The 24,742-nt window shown below is 45.3% G+C and overlaps 1 protein-coding gene across 1 annotated transcript in view; it reads right to left on the bottom strand.

Moving 5' to 3' along the window:
• The window catches only part of DNAJB14 (DnaJ heat shock protein family (Hsp40) member B14), a 350,933-nt gene that overhangs the window by 101,348 nt on the left and 224,843 nt on the right, over nt 1–24,742 (bottom strand). Inside the window, exon 4 of the mRNA XM_086961595.1 lies at nt 2,719–2,904. Coding sequence (XP_086817721.1) covers nt 2,719–2,904 — 186 coding nt within the window. The remainder of the gene's footprint in view (nt 1–2,718; nt 2,905–24,742) is intronic.

The raw sequence follows: 24,742 nt of genomic DNA, 5'->3' as shown, positions 1-24,742 counted from the left end.
TTATAGGCCTGGATAACCATGCTCTCAGGGGTGGGGTGTGTGGACAGGAAGCTAGGGTCGCCTGGGGCCGGGCGGTGGCGCCTGGCCACGTTCCGATCTACAGGAGAACCTGTAGCGTGCCTGGACCAAGTGCCCAACAGAACGTCAGTAAGGGCCACATTAAACGGCAGTAGAGGCTCCGAAGAGCTTACCTGCAGGTTAAGGACCTCGGTGAGGAGGTTAGTCCTCACGGCCGCGTCGGGGAGCTCAAGACCCAAGGCCTTGGCCGCCCTCGTCAGCACAATGCTGTAAGCAGCCCCCCTCCTCGGTACCCACGGTAGGAGGGGAGATAAAGCCAGTGTCGGGCTAAGTGTCCAAACCACTGGCCTCCACTAGATCCACTGTCCAGTCCTAGTACGACTGGCACTCTCGGTCGGGCCGAAGCACCCGCCCCGCTTGGGCTCCCAGTCGGGGCCGCAGGGCCCAAAGGCGCCACAGCGGGACCAGACTGAGGAGAGAGCGACCTCATGGCATTGAGGAAGGCATCGAACTCCTCCGACGTCGCGTTCAGCCCAGGGACCGGCGGGTGTGGAGCTGGCAGCGGCGCCTGCGGCTCTGGCGGACCCGCATGGGCGGTGTCGCCTAAACCCCCGGCCGCATCGCGTGAGAGTCGGGGGGAGACGGAAGAGCGATGTCGTCTCTTCGACTTCTTGTGCCTCTTACCGGAGGACTTGGAGCCCGACGAATGGTGTCGACTCGCCGAGCTACGATGACTGTGGCCCCGCGACCGGTCCTTCGACCTCCACCTCGACCTGGACCGTGAACGGCGCGGGGCCGACTGGCGGAGCTCGAAGCGCTCACGCCTAGCCATCGACGTCAAGGCCCGGCAGTCAGGGCACAACTTGTCGTCATGGTCGGCCCCAAGGTAATACAGGCACCGGCGATGGGGGTCCGTAACCGACATAAGTCGGTTGCAATCGGCACAGGGCTTCAACCTGGGCATCCCTACCGGCACCGATAGTCTTACGACTCGAAACAGGATCAAAAAGATTGAAAAAGTTTGTCAAAAAGTGACAAAGGAGTACTTCTTTTTCCGGATCTGCGTTTGCTGGGGTGGAAAAAAGAAGAACTGACGTCAGCGCGCGAGGGCGGCGTCTAAGTACTCCGACGACGTCATCCCGGTGCCAACGACTGACCCGCAGACGACGCCTACTGACGCGCAGGGGTACTGCTACGCAAAACTTTCCGGATCCAGTCTGACGCCTGGGGAAATTCTAAGGTAGGGAATCTAACACTAACCTGTTTCTTTCAGATAAGATCCTTCGGTGTCGAAGTTCTCAGTTCCGGAAGTCTTTTCGGCACCGACTCGGTAGCTGGTCTAGTGTCTTTCGGCTTAAAACTGTGACCTTTTGAAATCTCCTTAACCGGAACGTGTTTTTTAGGTTCCGGGGGGTTTTCCGGCTCCGAAGCATGGGAGTCGGGACTTTAGGTAGTTTTTTACTTGGCTCGGAGTGCAGTTTTGACGTGGATGAGCAGGTGTCAGTCTTCGGCACCAAGTGCTTGGGTGTTGAAGCAGCAGTCGGCGTGGATGAGGAAGATGGCTTCTTTTTCTGTGTCAGTATGGGATCGACACCCCGAATAGGCTGACTCAAGCCCGAGCCGCCTGAAGGCTTAGTAGGCTTCTTTGCCGGACCCGAAGGCCGGGCGTGGGAAGCAGTCTCTAGGTGTGCACCTGGGCCCGAAGGAGGGTGTTGAGGAAGGGTCGGGCCGTTGTGTGTACTTACGACTCGTTGAGCTGGAGTGATGTCCTCGACTTCTGAGTCTTTGGCATCAGAGGAGCTGGCGCTTTCTTCGGCTCGCTGCTGTTCTGTCACGTTGACGCCCTCTTCAAAGATGTCGTCCGGGATCGAAGCTGATGAGCTGCCATGGTTCTTCGAGCTCGTCAGTCCCGAATCGTCTTCTTGGAGAGGAAGGAGGCACAAGCAGAACAGTCTTTGGCCTTGTGCTCCGGGGAGAGGCAAAGGTTGCACACCTCATGTAGATCGTGTGGGGAAACTTCGACCCACATTGAGGACACTTCTTGAATGGCGTCCTTTCCATGAGCCAGAGAGTAAGGCCCAGGTAGGCCCGAAGGCCTTCGTCGACGACCGGAATCGAAGATTTCAAAGTTGTGAAGAGTCGCGCCGATGGGGACCGCAATCGAAACAATACAGTCGAAGTGGGTGAGGATTGCGCGCCGAAGGAAAATCGGTTCCAAACTGGAGCGCAGGAAACACATCTGAGCCTGATGGCGGAACAAAAACTATCTGAGGATAGAGCTGATGCCCATGCGCAATGTGGTCCAAAGGAGGGGTCACCTATCTCGTGACTTGCAAAGAACTTTTCAGGACAAAAACAAACTGCAAACATCCGGGACCAAAACTAGGTGGTGATCTATGCACAGTGTGTAATCTGAAGCTCAAACAGTATTTAATATCAGTTTTGGATGAGCTAAGAATGAAGGCCAACCAGTGTTGGGATGCAATGAGACAATCAGTAATAATGACTTGGAGGCAAGTGAAGGAAGGCAAGAAAAACAAATCATGTGTCCCACTAGCAAAAAGGAGATTGGATAACCCACGTATAAAGTGTCTGCAAGAAAAGTGGCATGCTGCTGGGAAAAGACATCCATCAATTGATTTAACATTCTGTTTTTTTTCTGACTATGGAAGACGGCAATTGAGGTTTTCACCAACTTACCTGTTGGAAAGGCTCCTCCAAAGAACATATTGAAAAGGTCCTCTGGAGTAATGTCAGCCTCAAAGCCCCTGTGGAAATCAAAGCCTCCATTGCTTTGGTGTGAACTACTTTGCTCTTCGCCACCGGTAAGATCATACTGCCTTCGCTTTTCTGGATTGCTCAGCACAGCATATGCATTTCCGATTTCTGGCAAAAATGAAAGCAACAGAATAATTAGGGACGCAACAGATAAGGCAACATAAAATATAGGGTGAAGAGTATGATCATAATTATCGCATTGATCCCAGACAAAGAAAGTATGAACTTGTTTACCCACATATCATATGACAAAAACACCCTTCAGTAAACTTGAAAAGAGTATAGACTGTACAATAAAATAAACCAGGAAAGTTGTACCTTAAAGAATCAAATCAACCCTCAAATTACTGCAAATTATCACTTTGTATAAGAAACCAAAACATGGGGTCATGAAGTCATATTTTGGGTGTCAATGTAAACTTTTATTATTCATTTCGCACACTGCTACTTCACATCAACGGTTTAGAGAGGAACAAATCCTCTTTCTCAGCTGGGATGATTCTGTCTGTAATGTAACAATTAATATCAACAGAACCAACAGAACTAATTGAAGCTGGGATCAGAGAATGAGAACTATAAAATGAGAGGACGTCTATAGAGTTCCTATCCTAGAAATTGTGTTGTCATAATCGGATGTCTTGCTGGTTTCTCATTTTGAATTTCTTGAAATCAACCAGAGAACAGGGTTCTCTGACCCATTATCTGTTCTACATCTGCAATCACTTGTTTGCCAATGTCCAGCCATATCCATGGGGCACATCAAATATACACCAACTTGTTTAGAATGGCTACCCTATTATAGATTGCTGTCACGTCTGCTATAGTCCTCCTTATGGAAGCAGAGCACACAGCTCCTTTCTGATACGTCATATTCCCCAAGAGTGACTCTGAAACCATGTGTCTGTAAGCCATATAGCCCTAAACACAATTGCCCTGGAATGGACATATCCAGTAAATAGGATCATGCCAGGGGGAGGTATTTAACGGATGTGGTAAATGCCTAACATTCTGAGCTTTCCCTAGAGAATGAAGAACGCATTTGGGATTTGTGCTTTCCAACGCCAAATTCAGACTGAACTGACACTTTTAGAACAAATTTCTGATGGTTTAAGTTGTCAAAATTTACAGGGGAAAAAGGAGAAAACAAATACACACAAAGGGTGGGGTAATGACGATATGTGAAGTAACGTAAGTAAGTAATCCAAAATTAGCACTTTAAATATTCAAAGGGCTGTCTCTATTGCTGCAGACCCCACGTGAATTCTGACAGGCACCGCTAAACCTGAACTAGACTACAAAGTACTTGAAAACACCAACTTCTAGTTAGTGCATCACCCACAAACTCCACCACACAATATTCTGGTATATATGCTCAGCAACTTAATTGTGAGATGCTTACACTTACAGAAAGTGCCCTAGTTGACGCTGTGTTGAAAATTCAACAGCAAACTAAATCAATCCTGTGGCGAGAGACTAACCCTGACAAACTCAAATGTGATAGTTTTAAACAACATCCTGTTGGCATTTAAAACTATGACATTGCACATTATGCATAGATCACTGCAGCACACACTCTACCCATCTATTGGGATCGAAGCTTGTTACCTTCAAGAAATAAAGGCAATGATTTAAACATAGGCCGAACAACTGCTTAATCTCAGTAACTGCTTGCCATTCACAAGCCATGGTCACAAGCAATAATGCCCCTTGATTATAGGAGCTTCTTCTGTGGCAATAGAATGACGGGGGAGATTGGTACCAGCATGGTTGGGCAGGCATGGTCATACTGAAGACCCACTTCTGCCTAGTGGTCACGCAGGATCACCTGGTGGAAAGACAGCTGTCAGCAAGTTTGTGGTGATTTCCAGTGCACTCCCTTGGTAACCTGGGGCACCTTGGTAATCTCAAATTAAACCTTAACCGGGGTGCAGATTTCACAATACATTTATCTTACATTCACAAATAACTAAGATGGGAAGCAAGTTGGACCCCTCACTGCACATTTATAAATCCTGCTTTATAAAACAGCTGAAAAACTATGGCTAACATTCTTCCCTGTCTATCATTGCCCAATGGTGCTCGTTGACACTTAAAAAACCACATGGTATAATCTCTTTGCTATAAGGTACCTCATTTGACATAACCCAACTCAGTATAAAACAGAAGAATATTCTCAGTAACGGACACCAAGCACTTGTTGTGAACGTATCTAGGACCCTAATTAAATATTCCCGATTCATGCCCTTATATCATATCCTTATAAAGGCATAAGAATCATATCCATATTTAGTCATAACCAATGCAGTCCAAATACGGCAAGGCTACTTCCCTAGACTCCTAGAAAGTACAACGCACTCTTTAAACAAACCAAGCCTCCAGCAGCCCAGGAATTCCCCCTGTTTCTGTTTTGATTTGTCCTAGAACTCCTGAGAGTCCTGAAAGAACTGAAAGTTCTTAGTGACGTCTTATGTCCAACCTTACGTCAAATTCGGCACCTTCCAGGTATAAATATACCAGCATTTGCCTTAAGCAGACACACGGTGGTTTGGAGCAGAGCGGCTATCTACTTACCCGAAGCCCAGCTGATGCGAGTGCCGAAGGAAGCCGACCCTCCCATTTGACGCACTGAGAGAGACGCTGTCTTTTCTCCTGCCGAGAAATCCAGCTCTAGTGTTTCCAGTCACCCTTGCGGGTTGCTGGGAGATCGAGTCCTGAGAAAGAGATACAAGACCTCCTTCATTCTAAAACCAAGGTACGGAGCTGAATTCTTGGTTCGGATTCTTGGCAAAACTAACTTAACTTAACCTGCAGCTCACTTACTCCTTCCCACGTACTAGGCTTAGGTTAGGTACCCCGGGGTAGGCGTATTTTAGAAGCACCAGTTGAGTACGTTTAGTCAACTTTTATCATTGTATGTATTGTATATATTTTATCCGTTTTAAGTATCATATGGCTCAGAAACCATAAAAATGCTTTTACAGTATTATTTCATAATACTCCTTTTACTGTACGCACTTTACTTTATGACAAGTATTGTAATTGTGATAATTCCCTTCTCTTGCATTAGAAAGAAGACTGCTCAATAAATAACTTTTATTGAAAACGCCCGTCTCTCTATTTCTCTGCACTCTGGTGAAACTAAGCATGCACGATTGACTGAGTGAAATAGCTATCTATTGTTTTTACACGACTCTGGAGATATACTCCTTATTCTGGAGGGAGCAAAGTTGTCATGTTTATGCGGTTGTCAAAAACTAATCCCTTCTTGTCTATTCAGGAAAGTTAACTCCTTCCTGTTCACTTGAGAAAGTTTCTAGTGACCTCTGAGCTAGCTGGCATTCATAATTAAGTCTAACATATTCAATAGAGACCTAGTCGACCTCAGTCCTACGTCTAAACTATCGTTTATGTTATTCCAATGCGCAGAGCCTATTGGGAATATAGAACTACACTACATGGCGCCCAACGTTTGGTAAGGCGATAATCTAACGCAAGATACTAGAGTAACTCAGTCCTGCTTTTCACACAGACACCTTTTCCCGTAAAAACTCCAATAGACGTCTGGAGTGGGTAAAAGGTTAATATCCGCCAAAACTTAGTAGGAAGAGATTACTATGTATTAGTTTTTGGTTTAGTCAACTTTGAAGGATACAGTGTTCCAAAATATTGTGCACCTAATCTCGGTTTCCTTGAAACTTGCTCTGCAAACTTTAATTAAACAATGTCAACTAACGGCGACAACAACGAAACCGGTGGAGCTGCAGTAGATGCAAATCAACCGGGTTCAGACGTTACAGGGTTTAATGAAGACGACCAGAATGCTATAATCATCCCGGTCAATATAAGAAAAACAATAACTATGAAACTTATAAAAAATGGAGTATCATCAAGAGGTGGTACGGTCATATTTGTGGTAGAGCCCATGAATATCGGCAAACAGAGGTATTCTATTCCTGGATACATTTTCCAGCAGCACACGCTGTGACACGCGAGTTTCACTACTACAAAATAGAGGAATCTCCAGAGAAATACGCCCCTTTCGAGGACGTTGAAATTCCACTAACATACCAAGAGCACCAGCTCTGGTTTAATGGCGCCCTAAAGCATCAAAATCACATTACCAGGCTCAGTCCACTAGGTAGACCAGGAGCCACATGGCCGGTTCTAGCCAGCTATACACCACATCCCAACATTGAAAAAATGTCAGACCGAGAACTTTCAGTTCAGCTAAAACAACTAATTAAAATACATAGACAATTGGTCCAATATGTCATGCGGGTTTCAACAGTCCAACCTGCAAATATAATTCCACAGCACACCCCTCATCAGGGGAACACAAATAAAATTACACCACAGAATATACAATCATGTATTGGTAAGATATACCCGCAAAACGGGAACAAATTCCATTCTGGTTAGCTCAAAAATCACTCAAATAGAGGCAGTATTTCCTGATACTACACCTAATGACAAACACATAATTCTGACTATCTGTCTTCCAATGGGGATCACACCACATGTGGAGGACTGTGACATTTGGGGCACAGTCTTTGCTTCTATCTACACAAAAACACATGGTGTTCCGTCTATGGCGGTTATACCAGACGTACTAAGACAGATTCAAAATGAATACGGTCCAGAACCTGCTTTAACTCTGGGTATGAAATTACTAAAAGACTTTAAGCAGGTCTCAGCTATATTACTAGCCAACATAAAAGGAGAAGCAGCATCTGTGTCGATCCGCCAAAAATTTAAAGAAACCGATATAGCAGACCAACCTTTTGAACTTGCCAGAATAATTGAAAAATCCTATGAAGAACTAGGTAGAGATAGTTTGGGTGGGAAACCACTAAAACCACAACTAACTGAAAATCCTGAAAAGACTTTCATTAAAAATAATGTAATTACTCAAAAGAAGAAGTGGGAGGGTAATAAACAAACCTCCCCAGAGAAAAACAATTTCAGTCCAGAGGAAGGTCTCCTCAACGAAAGGATAGATCTCCAGAAGGAGGAGGCAAGTCTCCCCAAAGGGAGCCCTCTGAAAAAAAGATACAACCTTAGAAATAGGGACAATTTGAGAAAACCTGACAGATATCAAGATATTGATACACGTCCCTCTCGATCTTTTCAGACTTCCTCACAGAAATCGGAAAGAAGAGGACGGTCAGAACATAAAGAAGAGTACGTCCAGTCCAAAGACAAGGAACCTGCTCATCAAAGTAAAGAATTACAATTTCCCAGACACGCATTTGTAATGCAATAGGTCTCGCATTAGGAAGGTTTGAGCTATTGGTCTTGTAAATGACAATTTTTTTATTTATGTGTTGGTTTTGAAATAGCTAAATTAATAGCTTTGTCATTTACAATGCCAATAGTTATAACTTTCGCAAATGTGACACCTATAGCATTTGTAATGCAACATGTTTTGTATTTACGTGACTTAGATGCAGCTCACCAAAGAAATTCTTCATGACTGTCTGACCCTAGATAATGCAAAGCAGATCCCTTGGTTGTCATATGTCAGCAATATGTTGCACAAGATAGGTCTGGGTCATCTTTATAATGACCCGAAAAAAATTCAGGGAAACATAAAAGCCCAAATAAAAGCAAGTTATTGGAAATTTTTAAACACACCATGCTTGGGTGATGTAACTGTTTATGTCAAGTCTCAGCACCAGTTCTATTTAACTTTTACAACTAATACGCAATGGTGGTTTTATCTTACAAGGTTTAGGCTAGATATCCTTCATTTCTTGTTTGCTTTTCCCAAACAAGGGGGATGGTGTGAGAGGCTGCCCCCTTGTCCTTGCAATAACAGAGTTAACCAAAGCACCATACACCTCGTCCTCTTCTGTTCTCTTTATCAGGAGCCAAGGATTAGATTTATTAAACCCATCCTGAAGGGGCGGCAGCCATGTACCTATAAAGAAGGTTACGACTATCTGTTATCGCTATCATCTGTTGAAGTTTGTTGTGCCATGTTAAACTTCATAAGAGTATCATTTCAGATTAGGAAACGCTACAGATAATTTAGCCATAGACCTGTATTCTGCCATGGGAATTTGTATATATGCTGTATGATTTATAATTAACATTGTGTGTAAAATTACTTGCTAATATTGGGGGACAAATGTGGGTCCCACTATCAATTGTTCTTATATCCTGATAAGTGACAAATGGTCATTTAAAAAATAACTTTTAATTACTTTTTTAAATGTATAACTATAGTGGTTCATTTAAAATTGTGTATCATGCTTTTTAACTTTGTACTTTTGTGATTCATTGTATGAATCGAATAAAGATTTTGAACCGAACCGTATTGATATTACAAATAACATTGGCTTTTAATTTTTTTTAAATAATTAATACTTAAATAAAAGTGATTGTAATTTATAATGGCAATAGCTTAAACTTTTGTAAATAACTTTTGTTAAGATTATGTTCAGTGTATTTTATTGTGACGAAAATCCAAGAACAGAAGTGAAATATTAACATTTGTAATAAAGCTTGAAAGATTGAGAGAACATATTAGAACAAGTTGTTGTTGAATGGTTGCACAGATTGATGCTGTGATGGCCCTGAGTGATGCTGTGGTGACGCATAATGATGCTGTGTTGGCGCCGAGTGATGCTGGGGTGGCGCGGATTGATGCTGGGGTGGCGCGGAGTGATGCTGGGGTGGCGCGGAGTGATGCTGGGGTGGCGCGGAGTGATGCTGGGGTGGCGCGGAGTGATGCTGGGGTGGCGCGGAGTGATGCTGGGGTGGCGCGGAGTGATGCTGGGGTGGCGCGGAGTGATGCTGGGGTGGCGCGGAGTGATGCTGGGGTGGCGCGGAGTGATGCTGGGGTGGCGCGGAGTGATGCTGGGGTGGCGCGGAGTGATGCTGGGGTGACGCTGAGTGATGCTGTGGTTCCGCTGAGTGATGCTGTGGTTCCGCTGAGTGATGCTGTGGTTGCGCTGAGTGATGCTGTGGTTGCGCTGAGTGATGCTGTGGTTGCGCTGAGTGATGCTGTGGTTGCGCTGAGTGATGCTGTGGTTGCGCTGAGTGATGCTGTGGTTGCGCTGAGTGATGCTGTGGTTGCGCTGAGTGATGCTGTGGTTGCGCTGAGTGATGCTGTGGTTGCGCTGAGTGATGCTGTGGTTGCGCTGAGTGATGCTGTGGTTGCGCTGAGTGATGCTGTGGTTGTGCTGAGTGATGCTGTGGTTGTGCTGAGTGATGCTGTGGTTGCGCTGAGTGATGCTTTGGTGGTGCTGTGGTGGTGCTGAGTGGTGCTGAGTTGTGCTGTGGTGGTGCTGAGTGGTGCTGTGGTGGTGCTGAGTGATGCTGTGGTGGTGCTGAGTGGTGCTGCTGAGTGGTGCTGTGGTGGTGCTGTGGTGGTGCTGAGCAGTGCTGTGGTGGTGGTACACAATAACCACTCCCTCTCCCAAGACGTGTGAGGTTGTTCTCTTTCCTCCCGACTCCTCAAGTCTTGCTCTTTTCCCAGAGTAAAAGCGCAAGCGTCTGTCTCTAAGAGGATGCAGGAGCTCGCGCTGCGTGCTTCCTCTCCTGTGCCTGTGGGAGAAGCACAGGAGAGAGGGGATGAGAGAAGAGCATCGGGCTGAGGGGGGAACGGAATGAGGGAAGGGTCGGGGGAGGCGGCGAAGGACACTGAGCTAGAGAAAATGAATGAGGAGAGGAGTTGAGTGAGGGAATAGAGTGAAAGGGGGAGAGGGGCGCGAGAAGAAAACAAGGCAACTGGAGAAAAGAATTACAGGGGGAAAGGAGGGTTGTGGGAAGAAAAGTAAAACTTGAGAGAAAAGGGGAATGTGTAAGACAAAGGGCAGATAGTGGTGAGAAGGGATGGGTCTGGAAGAGAGTGGATGTAGCGAGAGAGAGGGATTGACGTTGGGGGGGGGCTTTTACAGAAATGGATTTAGAAAGAGCAGAAGACTGGGGAGATTGGGAAAGCTCGGGATGGTGAACTTGGAAAAATGGAGGGGAGAGAGGGTAAATGGGCGCTTATGTGAGGACCTGAACAGAAGGAACGAGAGAGAATAAAGCAAGGAGTGTAATCATAGAAATAAGTAAGGGGAGTGAAAGACAGAGGCAGAATGATATCCAATACATATAGATATGCCTGATATGAGAAGGATGGATATGTGCACAGAATGAACCAGAAGTGAAGGCAGGAGAGGGCTAACGGAAGGCAGATAAAACGCATGTGTTAAATATGGAAAGATGAGAAATCTCGAAAGTGTGGGTGAGGAAGAAGAGCGCCGAAAAGACAAACGAGAGGCTCGACGGAAGGGGGAAGAATGAACACGAAAATTAGACAGAAAGGGAGCGATTGAAAGACTTAAAGAGGAGAGGGGAATTAAAGAAAAGATAACGAGGGAGAGATGGCGTGAGAAGAGAGGGGGTAGACGTAGAGAGTGGCAGCATGAAAGGCAAAACCGGGGAGTAAAACTTGGAACGAAATAGCTAAAGAAGAAGGGCGGGATGAAACATAGCCAGAAGCGAAAAGAAAAAAGGGAAAAACAGGGGCGCCGGGAAACAAGGTGGAAGAACAGAAACAAGGGATTGAGACAGAAGGGAAGCACCGGACGATTGGCATACATGATCCATCAGGGGCGATGCAGATGGTAAAGAAATGGAGGGCAGAGGAGAGTAAAAAGAGGAAAGATATAGGAGAAAGCGAGGAACTGCTTCACTTCCTGCACAGCTCAGCCTTCGTAGCTGCTGCCCCTGACCCCTGCTGGTCTGAGTTTGAGGCCCCTCCTCCACCCGCAGGCACCTGTCTATGCCTCATTCTTGGTGATCCAGTGGGGAGCATCTCTGCTCTGCTGCTGCTGCTCTGTCCTCTGTCTCTCTGCTTTCTATCTTACTGATTTTCTGATCTCTTTTTCCTTCCTTTCATCTTTTCTTCTGCTCTTTATCACTTTTTGTCTCTTTACTATCACTCTTCCATCTTTTCACTTTTGCTCCTTTTTCCCTCTGCGTCCCTGCTGCTGCACATCCACTGCAGGCCCACCCTCTCCTGCACCGGTTTCCCGATTCCCAATTTCCCGCTTTCCAGGTGTCCAGCCCCCTCACACTACTTATTGGTGGCTGCTGTGAGGCTGCACACAGCGAGCTTGCTGCTGGTGCAACAATGGCAAGCCTGTATGCACTGGTCCATGTCTGGACCACGCCTACCACCAGGGAGCCTGGTTCTTGGACCATCCACTGCTACAAAGCGAGCACCTTCCATGCCCTTAATACCCAATGCCATGCCCCCTGACGCCGGGCATTGCCGCATGACACCCAAAGCTCTTTTACCCTCCGAAAAGCCATCTGCACTGTCGCCTGCCACAGGACATTAGACTCACCCAACATATGACTGACTGCCTCAGCTGTCTCCAGCTCAACACACTCTCCCTCCATAAACACACCATGGAGATCTGGGACCTAGTTGACCCCGTCCACCCAAACTTTGCCTTCCTTACAGAAACCAGGATTAACTCCAACTCTGCCCTGGACATCGCCATCGCCATCCCGGACGGCTACAAGATCCTTCACAGGGATTGCCTCAACAAAGTGGGTGGAGGCATCACCATCGTACACAAAAGCATCCTCTGCTCACCACCCACTCAGACGAACACTCAACTAAAATGGAGCACCTCCACTGTGAGGTCCAGACCAACCCGAACACCACCTCCAATGGCACCCTCATCTACAGATCCCCAAATCCATCCACCCTTCAGTGACTCCATCATTGACTTTATCGCACCCCACGCACTCGTCTCCAAAATGCATCCTCCTCAGCGACATCAAATTTCACCTGGACAACTCCAATGACAAGAACACCTTGTCCCTGCTAGAGAACCTCACCACCATCAGACTTAAACAGATGGCCCTTCCTGCACAAAAACAGTTACGGTACTAATGGTGATTTGTGAGAGCTCTTATGTGTGCTACATTGTGCAGCACAGATAGAAGTTGCAAATTATGATTTTTTTAATGATTGTTTATGTGCAGGTGCACATAAACAATCATAAACAATCATTCATGGCGATTTGCTGTAGAATTCATTGAGAAAACACTATCCGAGATTAAGACACATACTGTCAACCAGAAGACAACCAAGGGACAATAAATATTTCAAAATTAATGTGGTGTATTCTTATTTAAAAGAGGACTTTTACCAGAACCAGAACCCAAGTACCCTGAATCTCCAATACCGGGGTCGATCTCTTAGAAAGTTTATAACATTTTCAGACACTTCCTCCGAATCTGACCAGGGGCCGGCGAATTACTATCAGCCGTACTTTCAATATCCGAGGGCCCAACCTTTTTTAGACAGAGGGGGCAACAGGGGGAGGGGCTCTCTAGGAGAATGGAGACCCCCGGATCAGAAGCAGGAACAAGGGTTCTTCAGAACGAGAAGGAGGGTGGGTGTACAGACGTTAGCTCAAGACTCTAACCGCAGTACAAGTGGTAATAACAAACTGAAACACACCCCGACGAGTACAGAATTGAAATTATTACAGAAAGGTTTATCATTTGTCCCGGTAGCCATACAGAATCTGATTGACACTAAGATGGAAGTACTGCAATTTCTTCGTAAAATTAGATTAAAGGTGTTTTTCTCTAATATTGATGAGACTACAGAGAATAATCTCAGTGGTCTTAAAAATAAGTCATCTTTTTGTCCAGAGAGTGCAGCAATGCCCAATGAAGTTTTGATGTTAGGGGATCAGATATTGAGGGAGATTGACACCCTTAACGGTACGAAAACCTTTTTTAATAGCAATTGGCCGAGAGGAATTGATTGCCTTGAAGAACTTGACTGAGAATCCCTTGACAGTGATTCAGTCTGCTAACTAGGGCGGAGGAATCGGTAATATGGGACTTCGATGATTACGACAAGGAAATAATGAGGCAGCTTAATAATCGATATCATTACTGCCCGTTTTAGATAACCCTACACCACGTTTGCGAGCCCAAATCTAACTACAGAAGCGTTCAAACGAGGGTACATCTGCAAAAAAAGAATATGAATATTTGAACACCTCTGTTGGAAGCCGGAGTCCCATTCCCGCACCACTGTCACCAAATGCAAGACCCGGGACTCTTCACTCAACATTAGGCCAAGTAAGGACACCGTTTGAGAGAGCCCTGCTCACCCCCTTAGTAGCTTGGTACGAGCAGCCAGGCCTATCTCCAAGGCACGAGTGTACAGTATGTGCAAACACACTCACAGCAACCCACTGTTGACACCACAAATGGACTCCACACGAGTTTGATAAATCGAGTATAAACTTTATATAGAAAGATATACGATCAGACCACACGATACAAAAGCCAACATATAATAAAGGGTAATATTCGCTCCAGCTGGCTGGTAGGTTCAAATCCCAACCACCGCTTTGAAAAGGCTATCCTGGTGGCAATGCTAGAATCACACACGTTGCAATGAACAAAAAATAGTGCACTGCGTAATGATACAATCCTGTGCTGGGCAAAGGAGAAATAATACAATGCGTAACGATACACCCCAGTACCTTGCAATGGGAGAAATAATGCAATGCGTACTGCTACAATCACGTACTTTGCAATGAAGAAATAATGCAATTCGCACCGCTACAGTCATGTACTTTGCAATTAAGGAATAATGTAATGCATAGCAACAATCATGTACTTTGCAATGAAGAAATATTGCAATGCGGGTCGCTACAATCCTGTACTTTGCAATGGAGAAATAATGCAATGCATAGCGCTACAATCGTGTTCTTCGTTATGCAGAAATAATGTCTGGCATTATAAGACAGTCCGGCAGTTAGTTAGCAGCAATATTGGCAATGTGTATTATGACAGTCAGCCTCTTCGATAACAGTTGCCCCCCACACGTATTATGTACAGAGAGAGCGAGAGAGATAGAAAGTAGTAGAGAATCGTCAAAAGGAATGAGTGAGGAGTCAAGAGGAACTGCAAAAGATCAAGGGCCAGATGTAGGTAAGTTAATTTTACCGATTCATAAATACCGAATTTTATGAATCGGTAAAATAGAAGGGGGGAGATGTAGAAAGAATCGGTAATTGAATTACCGAATCTGTAAGAATCGGTATTTACCGAATCGGTAAATACCGATTCGGTAATGCCCATTGATTCCTATGGGCTTCAATGCCCATAGGAATAAATGGGCATTACCGAATCGGTATTTACCGATTCGGTAAATACCGATTTTTGCAAGGGTGCAGGGGGTGTCACTTTGACACCCTCTAGCACCCCGATTTAAGGCATGTGTGACATGTGGCACACAGACATGCCCTAAGGGCAAGTCCGTCTGTCACATGCCATAGGTGTGCATGCACACATGTGCATGCACACCTGGAATCGGTATTTTACCACCCAATTGGATTGGGTGGTAAAATACCGATTCGGTAAGGCCTGTGGGACTCAGAAGAGTCCCACCTACATTTCAAAATTATCGAATTGGTAAAAATACTGATTCGGTATTTTACCGATTAGGTAAATTTACCGAATCAGTAAAAAAGGGCCCCTACATCTCAAATGACCATTTACCGGTCGGTAACGGCCGAAAATCGGCCGTTACCGGTCGGTAAATGGACACCTACATCTGGCCCCAAGTTATTTAATTTCTTTGTTTTTTATTTATTTGGTCCATTTATGTAGCACCCCATGTCCAAGCAGTGTTTGGGTACTCTAAATGTAAGTTAGCATCATAGCACATTAACTATAATCTATAGTAAAAACGAGAACTTTGGAAGCAAGAAGGTATGATGGAGTGAGATAGAGTTTCAAATGCATTAAAAACAAGACGTGCAGGGCGAGTGCCGGTCCGGCGAGAAGGGGCGGGACTGCGAGAGCCGATTCAAACGCGCACCTTTGGATTGGGCCGAGCGACGTCTCGTAAGCTGTCTACGGTAAAAGCTCCCGCGCGCGACCCGATCCGAAGGCGCGCATCGGAATCAGACGCCGCCATAGGGAATGCTGGGCGCGCGGCCAGCTCTGGTCTCCCCTCGTCGTTTTTCGGCTGAGACGCCGACTATAGTTCTCACTGCGAGAACGCGCTTAGCGCGTTCGTCACAGCGAGACCTAAAAAAAGGTAGCCAGTATTAAAGTAAAACATGCCGAGAATTCTGAGGACACACTGAAAAACGGAGAGTGGGCCCAGACAATGCTAGACAGCGCAGCAGAAGTGACCATAGCTCGCAAGATCCTGATGAATCTTCTGGAGACAGTGGACATGAATGAATATATTCAAGTGGAAACTGCAGACACCAGAATTAGCGTGCCCCATAAAACTATATGAAATTGCATTGCGTATAGAGGGGGGCAAAACTAGGAAAATAAGAGGTCTCTTTTGAGGGAATCTATCTAAAGGCTATGATATCCTTCTAGCAGAGAAAGACTGGCCACCAGCGTTTGTCAGGGAGTGCCCACATGGCGAAGAAATGATTATGCCTGCCTTTTCAAATCACATTTCAATTCATAAAAAATACACATTTGCTAGGAAATGGGCAGTGGCCCAAGCCCCTGCATTATATAAAAATCATGTAGGATGGGATGAGTATTCTCCTCACCATAAAATCCAGTTAAAAAATCAACCTACTGCACAGAGGCAGTATCCTGTTAAGCAAGAAGCTAAAAAACAAGTCAGAGAAATCTTAGATCAACTTGAATATCAGGGGGTGATTGAAACATGCACCTCACAAATGAACAATCCTTTGTTTCCTGTCTCCAAGCCAGACGATTCATATCGTCTAGTTTTGGACTACAGACACCTAAACTCTTGTTGCAAAACATTTGCAGTACAAAACTCACACAGTGCAGCACTAATGAATAACATTGTGCGCAAGAAATATAAAACGACATTAGATATTTCAAATGGTTTCTTCTGTCAAAACATAGCACCAGAAAGCAGATATTTGACCGCTTTCTCCAGCATGGGGACCCCAAAAAAATGTTGTCGTCTCCCACAGGGATTCAAGAATAGCCCACGAATATTTTCAGCCAGGGTAACAGAGTTACTACAGATATATGATGATGAGGCATTATCTTATGTCGACGACATCTATCTTACAGACGATGACCTGGAGACACACTTGAAAAGAGTGAACACCATCATACTCTGGTTCGCATCTGAAGGGTACAAATTTATCTTTAAAAAGTCACGAATTGCCCACCACACTGTCCTATTTTTAGGATATGAATTATCAAGCGAGGGCAAAAGCCTAGCAGATAACTTCTTAGAAAAATGTGCAGTACTCCAAGCCCCCAAAACGGTGAAAAACTTACAATCAATTCTAGGTTTTCTGAATTTCGGAAGAACATACATTCTAAATTATGCAGAGAGGGTTAAACCTCTCTACGAACTAATAAAACCTGATTTTAAACCAATTAATTGAACTCAGAAACACACAGAAATTTTACGATCATTACAAACAGACATGTTAACTAAAACAAAACTGCAAACACGCCCAAATGAAAGCAACCTTGTAATCAGAGTCATCCCAGGAAGATGCGGATTGACATACCTGACCTCTAATGAGGGAGAAACTGTACCAATAGTTTATAAATCACACTTGTACACACAAGCTGAAATGAAATTCAGTTCTACTGAAAAAATTCTGACTGCGGTTCAAACTGCTGAAGCAAAAGAAAGAGCCCTCGCACAAGGTAAACGTATAATAATCGTTACACCGGTACCTGCCCTAGAAGCGGTAACAAGAGCAAGCATTCCCAATGCTAAAGCTTTACATCCGAGATGGATACAATGGGTTAATTCTCTTGCTGCATCAGACGTAGTTTATGAATTTGATCCTAACTTAAAAACACAAGAATTTCTCCAATACGAATATGAATGTCCTCTGCCGACCGAAATCCTGCCTCTCGAAAATTACGGCTGTATAATATATACAGATGGTTCAGCACAACCCGCAGTTGGGGGTAAACAAGCCTGTAGTGCTGCGTGCGCGATTGTTAAAGGTCGTTGGCACGAAGGAAAATTTAGACCAGTGGTCACTAAAACTCAATCACTCGGAGACTGTACAGCTCAGCGAGCTGAACTACAGGCTTTTAAGATGGCACTTGAAAATACCGATCGCGAATTCCCCAAACTAATAGTGTGCGATTCTTATTACTGTGTCCAGTCTTACAATGAATACTTGCAGAACTGGGTTCAAAACAACTTCAAAGATGCAAAAGGTGGCACAATCAAGCATAAAATGCTTTGGGAACAAGTAGTTCTTTTACGGAAAGAACTACAAAAGACTCATGTGATCCATACACTGAGTCAACAACATGATGGTGTTCACGTTGCAGGGAATTCATTGGCTGATGAGGCCGCGAAAGCAGCTGTACAAACGGCTTCCGCAGCTGCCATTACTCGGTCAAAAACAAAAATAGACAGCAAGATAATGCAAGGTGTCAGTGCTTCAGTAAAAGACTGTGGTAAGACACTCCCGAAAGGCTTTCCAGTAAAGTACTCATACAAAACTGATGTAAACAATGTTCCTTTTGCTGTAATCCCTGGAGTGGGGGGATAGAGCAATTCCAAACATGTAACACAGGTTAGGACTAATTTTAGCGGCACACGAGGGGCTCGCTTCTGCACATGCTGGTGTTTCCGCCACAGTATCATTATTAAAACAGAGATATTGGTGGCCACGCATGAGAAAACAGACTAGGAACTATGTTCTAGAATGTGAAATATGCCAAAAAATGAAAGTATCAACAGTGAAACGACCAGCACAGACGCCCCTTCTAATCTCAGACAAACCATTAGCATGTGTTTACTTGGACCACTGTGGTCCCTTACAAAGGGATGGCAACTATAAATATATCATGGTCGCAGTGGATTCCTGCACAAGATTCATTTGGATGTGGCCCCAGCGCTCGGCTGACGCCAGAACCGTTATAAAAGATTTGCGAGTCTTCAAAGGCACATACGCAATTGGCATGCTACATTCTGACCAGGGTCCTGCGTTTAGCTCTCGGACTTACAAGGAGGCCATGGCCAGCATGGGCATTGCATTGCGGTATTCTAGTCCATTCCATCCCGAGGGAATTGCGGTAGTGGAGAGAAAAAACCGTGACATAAAGCTATCTTAAACAGCTAGGGTATTAGGTTCGGGTGACGGGTGGGTCAAACATCTAATAAGTGTCCAACGTAGTCTTAATAATCTGCCAAGAAATTCTCTAGGAGGTATCACTCCGTACGAACTTTTGTTTGGTACAAGAATGATCATTCATGATCTCGATTGTCACACTTCATTGGTGAAACAAAAAACCTTTGATATCAAAGATCGTTTGGCTGTTATACAGGACTTGAATGAAACAAGAAGGAGTCTAAGTAACACAAAGCTAAAGCCAAAGACCACTGAAGAACAAGCATTTGCAATGCAATGGTCTCGGCATCATTAAAGGTAGAGCTATTGGCATTGCTCATGACATTTTTTTTCTTTAAATCAAAAATAAATGGGCATTGTCATTAACATTGCCAATACACAGCACTCTACAGCACACAATGCTCTGCACTCACTGCTCTGCACCCTCACCACTCTGCACACTCACCACTCTGCGCACTCACCACTCTGCGCACTCACCACTCTGCGCACTCACCACTCTGCGCACTCACCACTCTGCGCACTCACCACTCTGCGCACTCACCACTCTGCGCACTCACCACTCTGCGCACTCACCACTCTGCGCACTCACCACTCTGCGCACTCACCACTCTGCGCACTCACCACCACTCTGCACTCACCACCACTCTGCGCACTCACCACCACTCTGCACTCACCACCACTCTGCACTCACCACCACTCTGCACTCACCACCACTCTGCACTCACCACCACTCTGCACTCACCACCACTCTGCACTCACCACCACTCTGCACTCACCACCACTCTGCACTCACCACCACTCTGCACTCACCACCACTCTGCACTCACCACCACTCTGCACTCACCACCACTCTGCACTCACCACCACTCTGCACTCACCACCACTCTGCACTCACCACCACTCTGCACTCACCACCACTCTGCACTCACCACCACTCTGCACTCACCACCACTCTGCACTCACCACTCTGCACTCTGCACTCACCACTCTGCACTCACCACTCTGCACTCACCACTCTGCACTCACCACTCTGCACTCACCACTCTGCACTCACCACTCTGCACTCACCACTCTGCACTCACCACTCTGCACTCACCACTCTGCACTCACCACCACTCTGCACTCACCACCACTCTGCACTCACCACCACTCTGCACTCACCACCACTCTGCACTCACCACCACTCTGCACTCACCACCACTCTGCACTCACCACCACTCTGCACTCACCACCACTCTGCACTCACCACCACTCTGCACTCACCACCACTCTGCACTCTCCACCACTCTGCACTCTCCACCACTCTGCACTCACCACTCTGCACTCTGCACTCACCACTCTGCACTCACCACTCTGCACTCACCACTCTGCACTCACCACTCTGCACTCACCACTCTGCACTCACCACTCTGCACTCACCACTCTGCACTCACCACTCTGCACTCACCACTCTGCACTCACCACTCTGCACTCACCACTCTGCACTCACCACTCTGCACTCACCACTCTGCACTCACCACTCACCACCAGGTAGAGATAATACTAGCACCCTAGCCCGCTCACTGCCTTTTGTATCTGAAACCTGCAGGGACTTTTGTACAGGCTGCATGCAAAGCTTGACATACATACATCTTGGAGCACCTTGGAAGTGTTGCAGCAGAAAGAGCAGTCGTTTTAATTTAAGTAGACTTAGGTCATTTAATATTTTGAAAATGGTTGTACGTCCTGAAGTAGAAGCAAAGATGCTTTTCATTTGCATCAGTTAATGTAGTAGATTCTGCCTGTGCAATGTACCAGCGTGTTTGTGATTGGGTTATTTGCTGTTGTGGGTCTCCAATCACGCTCCTACATAGTTTCTGAAAAAGCTTTCTTAGTATCGCGGCCGCCCCGGAAGTCAGGCACGGTCGCCTGTGACGGGGGCGGGGCCACGTTCAGACCGGAAGAGGAGGCAGGCGGAGTCGTTGTGTCTCGCGGCCCGGGGCTCCTGTGAGCGGTGTAGAGCCCCGGGGCCGCGCCAGCAGGAGGTTGGGCGCCGCGTGCTGAGGTAAGGTAAGTTCCAAAAGGCTGGAGCGCGATTGGTGCACTTGTGTGTGTGTATGCTCGTGTGTGTGTGTGTATGTATGTGTGCCACGGTGACGGAGGGGGAGGGGGGGCCTCGGTGCACTTGTGTGTGTGCGCGCGTGTGTGTGTATGAGTCAGGGGTGGTGTCTCTGTATGTATGTATGTGCGTGCGTGCATGGGCGCTTGTGTGTGTGTGTATGCGCATGCGTGTGTGGTGCTTGCGCTTCCCAGGAGACAGCGCCTGGCCACAGCACGCGTTCCAGTTACAAATCGCCTGGAAGGATGCGCGTGGCCGGGACTGTCTCCTGGGAAGCATAGTCGCCGACAAAAGATCTCCGGCGGAGACGCGCTTCCGCGCGTTGACGCCGAGACCTAAAAACCACCTGTCCCAGCAATACCTGTCTGGATTCCAAAGATTGGGGATCTGGTCAGAGAAAAGATCGCGGTGAAGAAGGAATTTGGGCCTTCTTACAGAAAAGCAGTATCTGTCTTAGCTGTCAGCGGAACAAGATCAGTAGTACTACCGCCCCTTGCTGGTATCAATCGACCTGGTAAAACCACAATCATGCGGCCAATCATAAGTAGTAGGCCCAGTGGACTCCCAAGAAATAGCAGAAGACCAAATCTTGCTACAATCCAAGAGGTTCAAACTGAAAGACTAATCACTTTTGATAAACCTGCAGTGAGTAAAAAAGGACTATGCAACAAAGCCATGGGACTTGTGCCTCTTGAAACCCAAATTGCAAGAAACACCTGTCTACAGTGATGTAGCCTCGGACTATGCTAATAGGAAAAAGGAAGAAGCAACTACAAAGATTAATAACAATCCTGATGCCATCCAAACAATTGACAGAACTGCATCTGGCTACTTCATCAATTTCAATGACTTTTCTGATGATCCAAGTGAACATGGAGACGAGCCAGCAAACAAAACTTTCAAAAAGGAAATTACAGAGCTCTTTCATCAACTCAGAGAAACATATTTGATTTCACCATGGATTGAATTATGGATTGTGTTAGGCGTACTTTTCCTCCTTCTATGGCTCATCTTGGTTTTAAGTTTGGGTAGATTTATTGATGGAAAATATAGTACAATGGACATAGCAAGTCAGAACATCAACTTGGTCCTTAAACCACACAGATCTTCTCACATCGAAAAAAGAGAACTATCATCAGTGAACATCACAGCAAATCCTATACCTGGTAGTATAGCATGGGACAAAACTGATTACGAAATCTATGGCCCGGTTGAACTCTTGAAATATCCACATCAATTCAAGATCTCTTTAAGTGACTTTGTATCACCTAGTACTTTCTCTGATTGGGACTTTGAAAATATTAATAATATGATGTCAGATTTAGAAATGTCAGCAAAATTTACAGAACATGATTTACAGGGTTCTTCGAATTATGAAGAAATGTATTGCTTCAATCACTTTGGGCATCATTATCTGCATAAATCTGCTAATCCTAGAAATGTTTTCAGTTCTAATCAGTGGAAACATTGTCCAACTCCGCCAAAAGGCAGTTCAAAAACATTTTATGAAAAATTCCCATACTTCTCAGGGTTTAATATCACTAATCCAGAAACGTTTTATTTCAAAATGTTAAATAAGACAGGAATGAAAAACATGTTGACAAATACTAAACTGATTTATTCTGAAAAAATTTATGAAAAAATGTCTACATTTGGTTTTGAATTTTGAAAAAATAACATTGAGACAAAAACCATCTGGGGTACAAAAGAGTGGCAGGTACAAGGTTTAGAATCATTATTTAGAGCCTGCATGATCTCAGAACAAATAATGTTCCTGAATGACACCATTCAACAGACAACCTGTCTTGGCCTAGCCCACAGACACTAATAACTGTCAAGATGGATTCCAGAACAAAACACAGGGGTTCAAACAGAACAGGCCAGACCCAAGATATTCCCAGAGACAACATCCAGGGATAATTACAACATATAGTGTAGGAAAACTATGCCTCGAATGGTTACAGAAATCCACACTACTCGAAATGAAGCAACACTTAACTTTACTTAAAGAAGGTGCTGACTTGCGAGATTTCATAATGGGACCTCGGAAACAGCGTCAAAAACGTTTCATATACGGCGGTATATACGCAGCTTACAATGAAGCTTGGAAAATAACAAATTGAAACTGCAGAAAAAATATGAGAAATTGATCGTATTAATTTGGAAAAATCACTTTCTGTAGTGGACAATGGGTTAACGACTCTGTCCTCCAGAATGTATTCACTGGACAGCATTGTATCATCTGCTATTGACATAATAGAACAGGATATGCTAATGTTACAACATGGTCAATCCCAATTGCGTTCTATTGTACAGCTAGGCTGGACGTTACAAAACCTCCGTTCAAGCTACGTGCCATGGCGTCTAATCAACACAACGTCATTATTTTCTATCTTTAACCTTACTGATCGACAAATCTCGTTGGCACAAACAGGAGCAGACTATACGGTACTGAGCATTGAAAAACTAGAAAAATTACCATTGACAATGTCAGAACGACCAGTCATTGAATGGATAATACATGGCACCATTACAATCCGATAACAACTTTTCAGTTTCAATACTGCCAAAAGTATATACCAGCAGGCCTGTATGAAAGGTTGGGTAAAGGATACATCAAGTCAACCTGGAATTTACCTTATACACATAGATGTTGGAGTGGGGGCAAGAAAGAAGTATTTCTTAGTGGTAACAATTGTAAAAAGTCGCTAAGCGGTACACTTCTGTGTCAAGGAATTAACTTGCATGGAGCCTGCGAAGGTTCATCAAACAACCTCTCATGTCATCTGCATGGCACCCCTGCTACACATATAGAGCCCTTTTTCAGACAACTTTTCCAACGGTAGCTACGTTATAATAAGTGACCACAGCTGTTGTGGCATGATGCCAGGAAAAGCCTATCTCGTGAGCGTTACTTCCAGGGTCATTTGTTGTATGCAAGTATTGTATCCAAACAGTAATCCAGACATGGAGGCAGCAATATGGCCTTCTGTGAATATCTCTTCTATTCAAATTGATACTTTAAGCAGAATGAAGTCTATTCTTTTACAGACAACTGTGCCATTAACCTTGCCCAAAGAGACGTATGATCTGCAAGTTGCAAGGACAGCGGCAGAGATACATACCCTATTTTCGACAAATTGCCCCGTGCATTTCGTAGAAATGTTAAGCCAAATCTTAAACATGTCAGATACCAGTGGCATCGCACATGTATTTAAGACAATTTTTTCGGGACTGTTAGCACCCTTTGAAACAGTTCTGGGCATCTTCTCGAATTTTGTGCATTCTTTATTTGGTGGCCTGCCTCCTATTTTGGGACTCGTAGCAGGTATTTTTTTTTGTTCCTCCTACAAGCCAAGTCACAGACAAAACTCAGGCTACGATGGAAGAAACGATCCTAGCAATACGATACCGAGAACGGATCACTAAAGTCCTCGGATTGGCCCGGCTAAGAGATCTGAATACTACCTGGTTTCTTTCGTTCAGACCAATCTGGCAAGATTGCATCTTAGCTGTGCTTCGATGTCTGCTATGCGGAGAAGAATGAGTGTTGGACGTCTGTCTTACACTACCATCAGCAGTACCAATGGATATTGATGCTTTGCTTGGTTCGGTAACGGCTCATACAACGTGTTGTCCCCAGCGGCTACCTATTCTGATGACGGCATTTGTTGAGACTTCACCATTACGATTAGGTGACGGTGAAGTACGAGATGAAAGCGGCACCACACAGGTA

The sequence above is a fragment of the Lissotriton vulgaris genome, chromosome 3_1, assembly GCF_964263255.1.
Source record: "Lissotriton vulgaris chromosome 3_1, aLisVul1.2, whole genome shotgun sequence".
NCBI classification, from domain to species: Eukaryota; Metazoa; Chordata; class Amphibia; order Caudata; family Salamandridae; genus Lissotriton; species Lissotriton vulgaris.
This window is presented reverse-complemented; position numbering and strand designations above follow the sequence as displayed.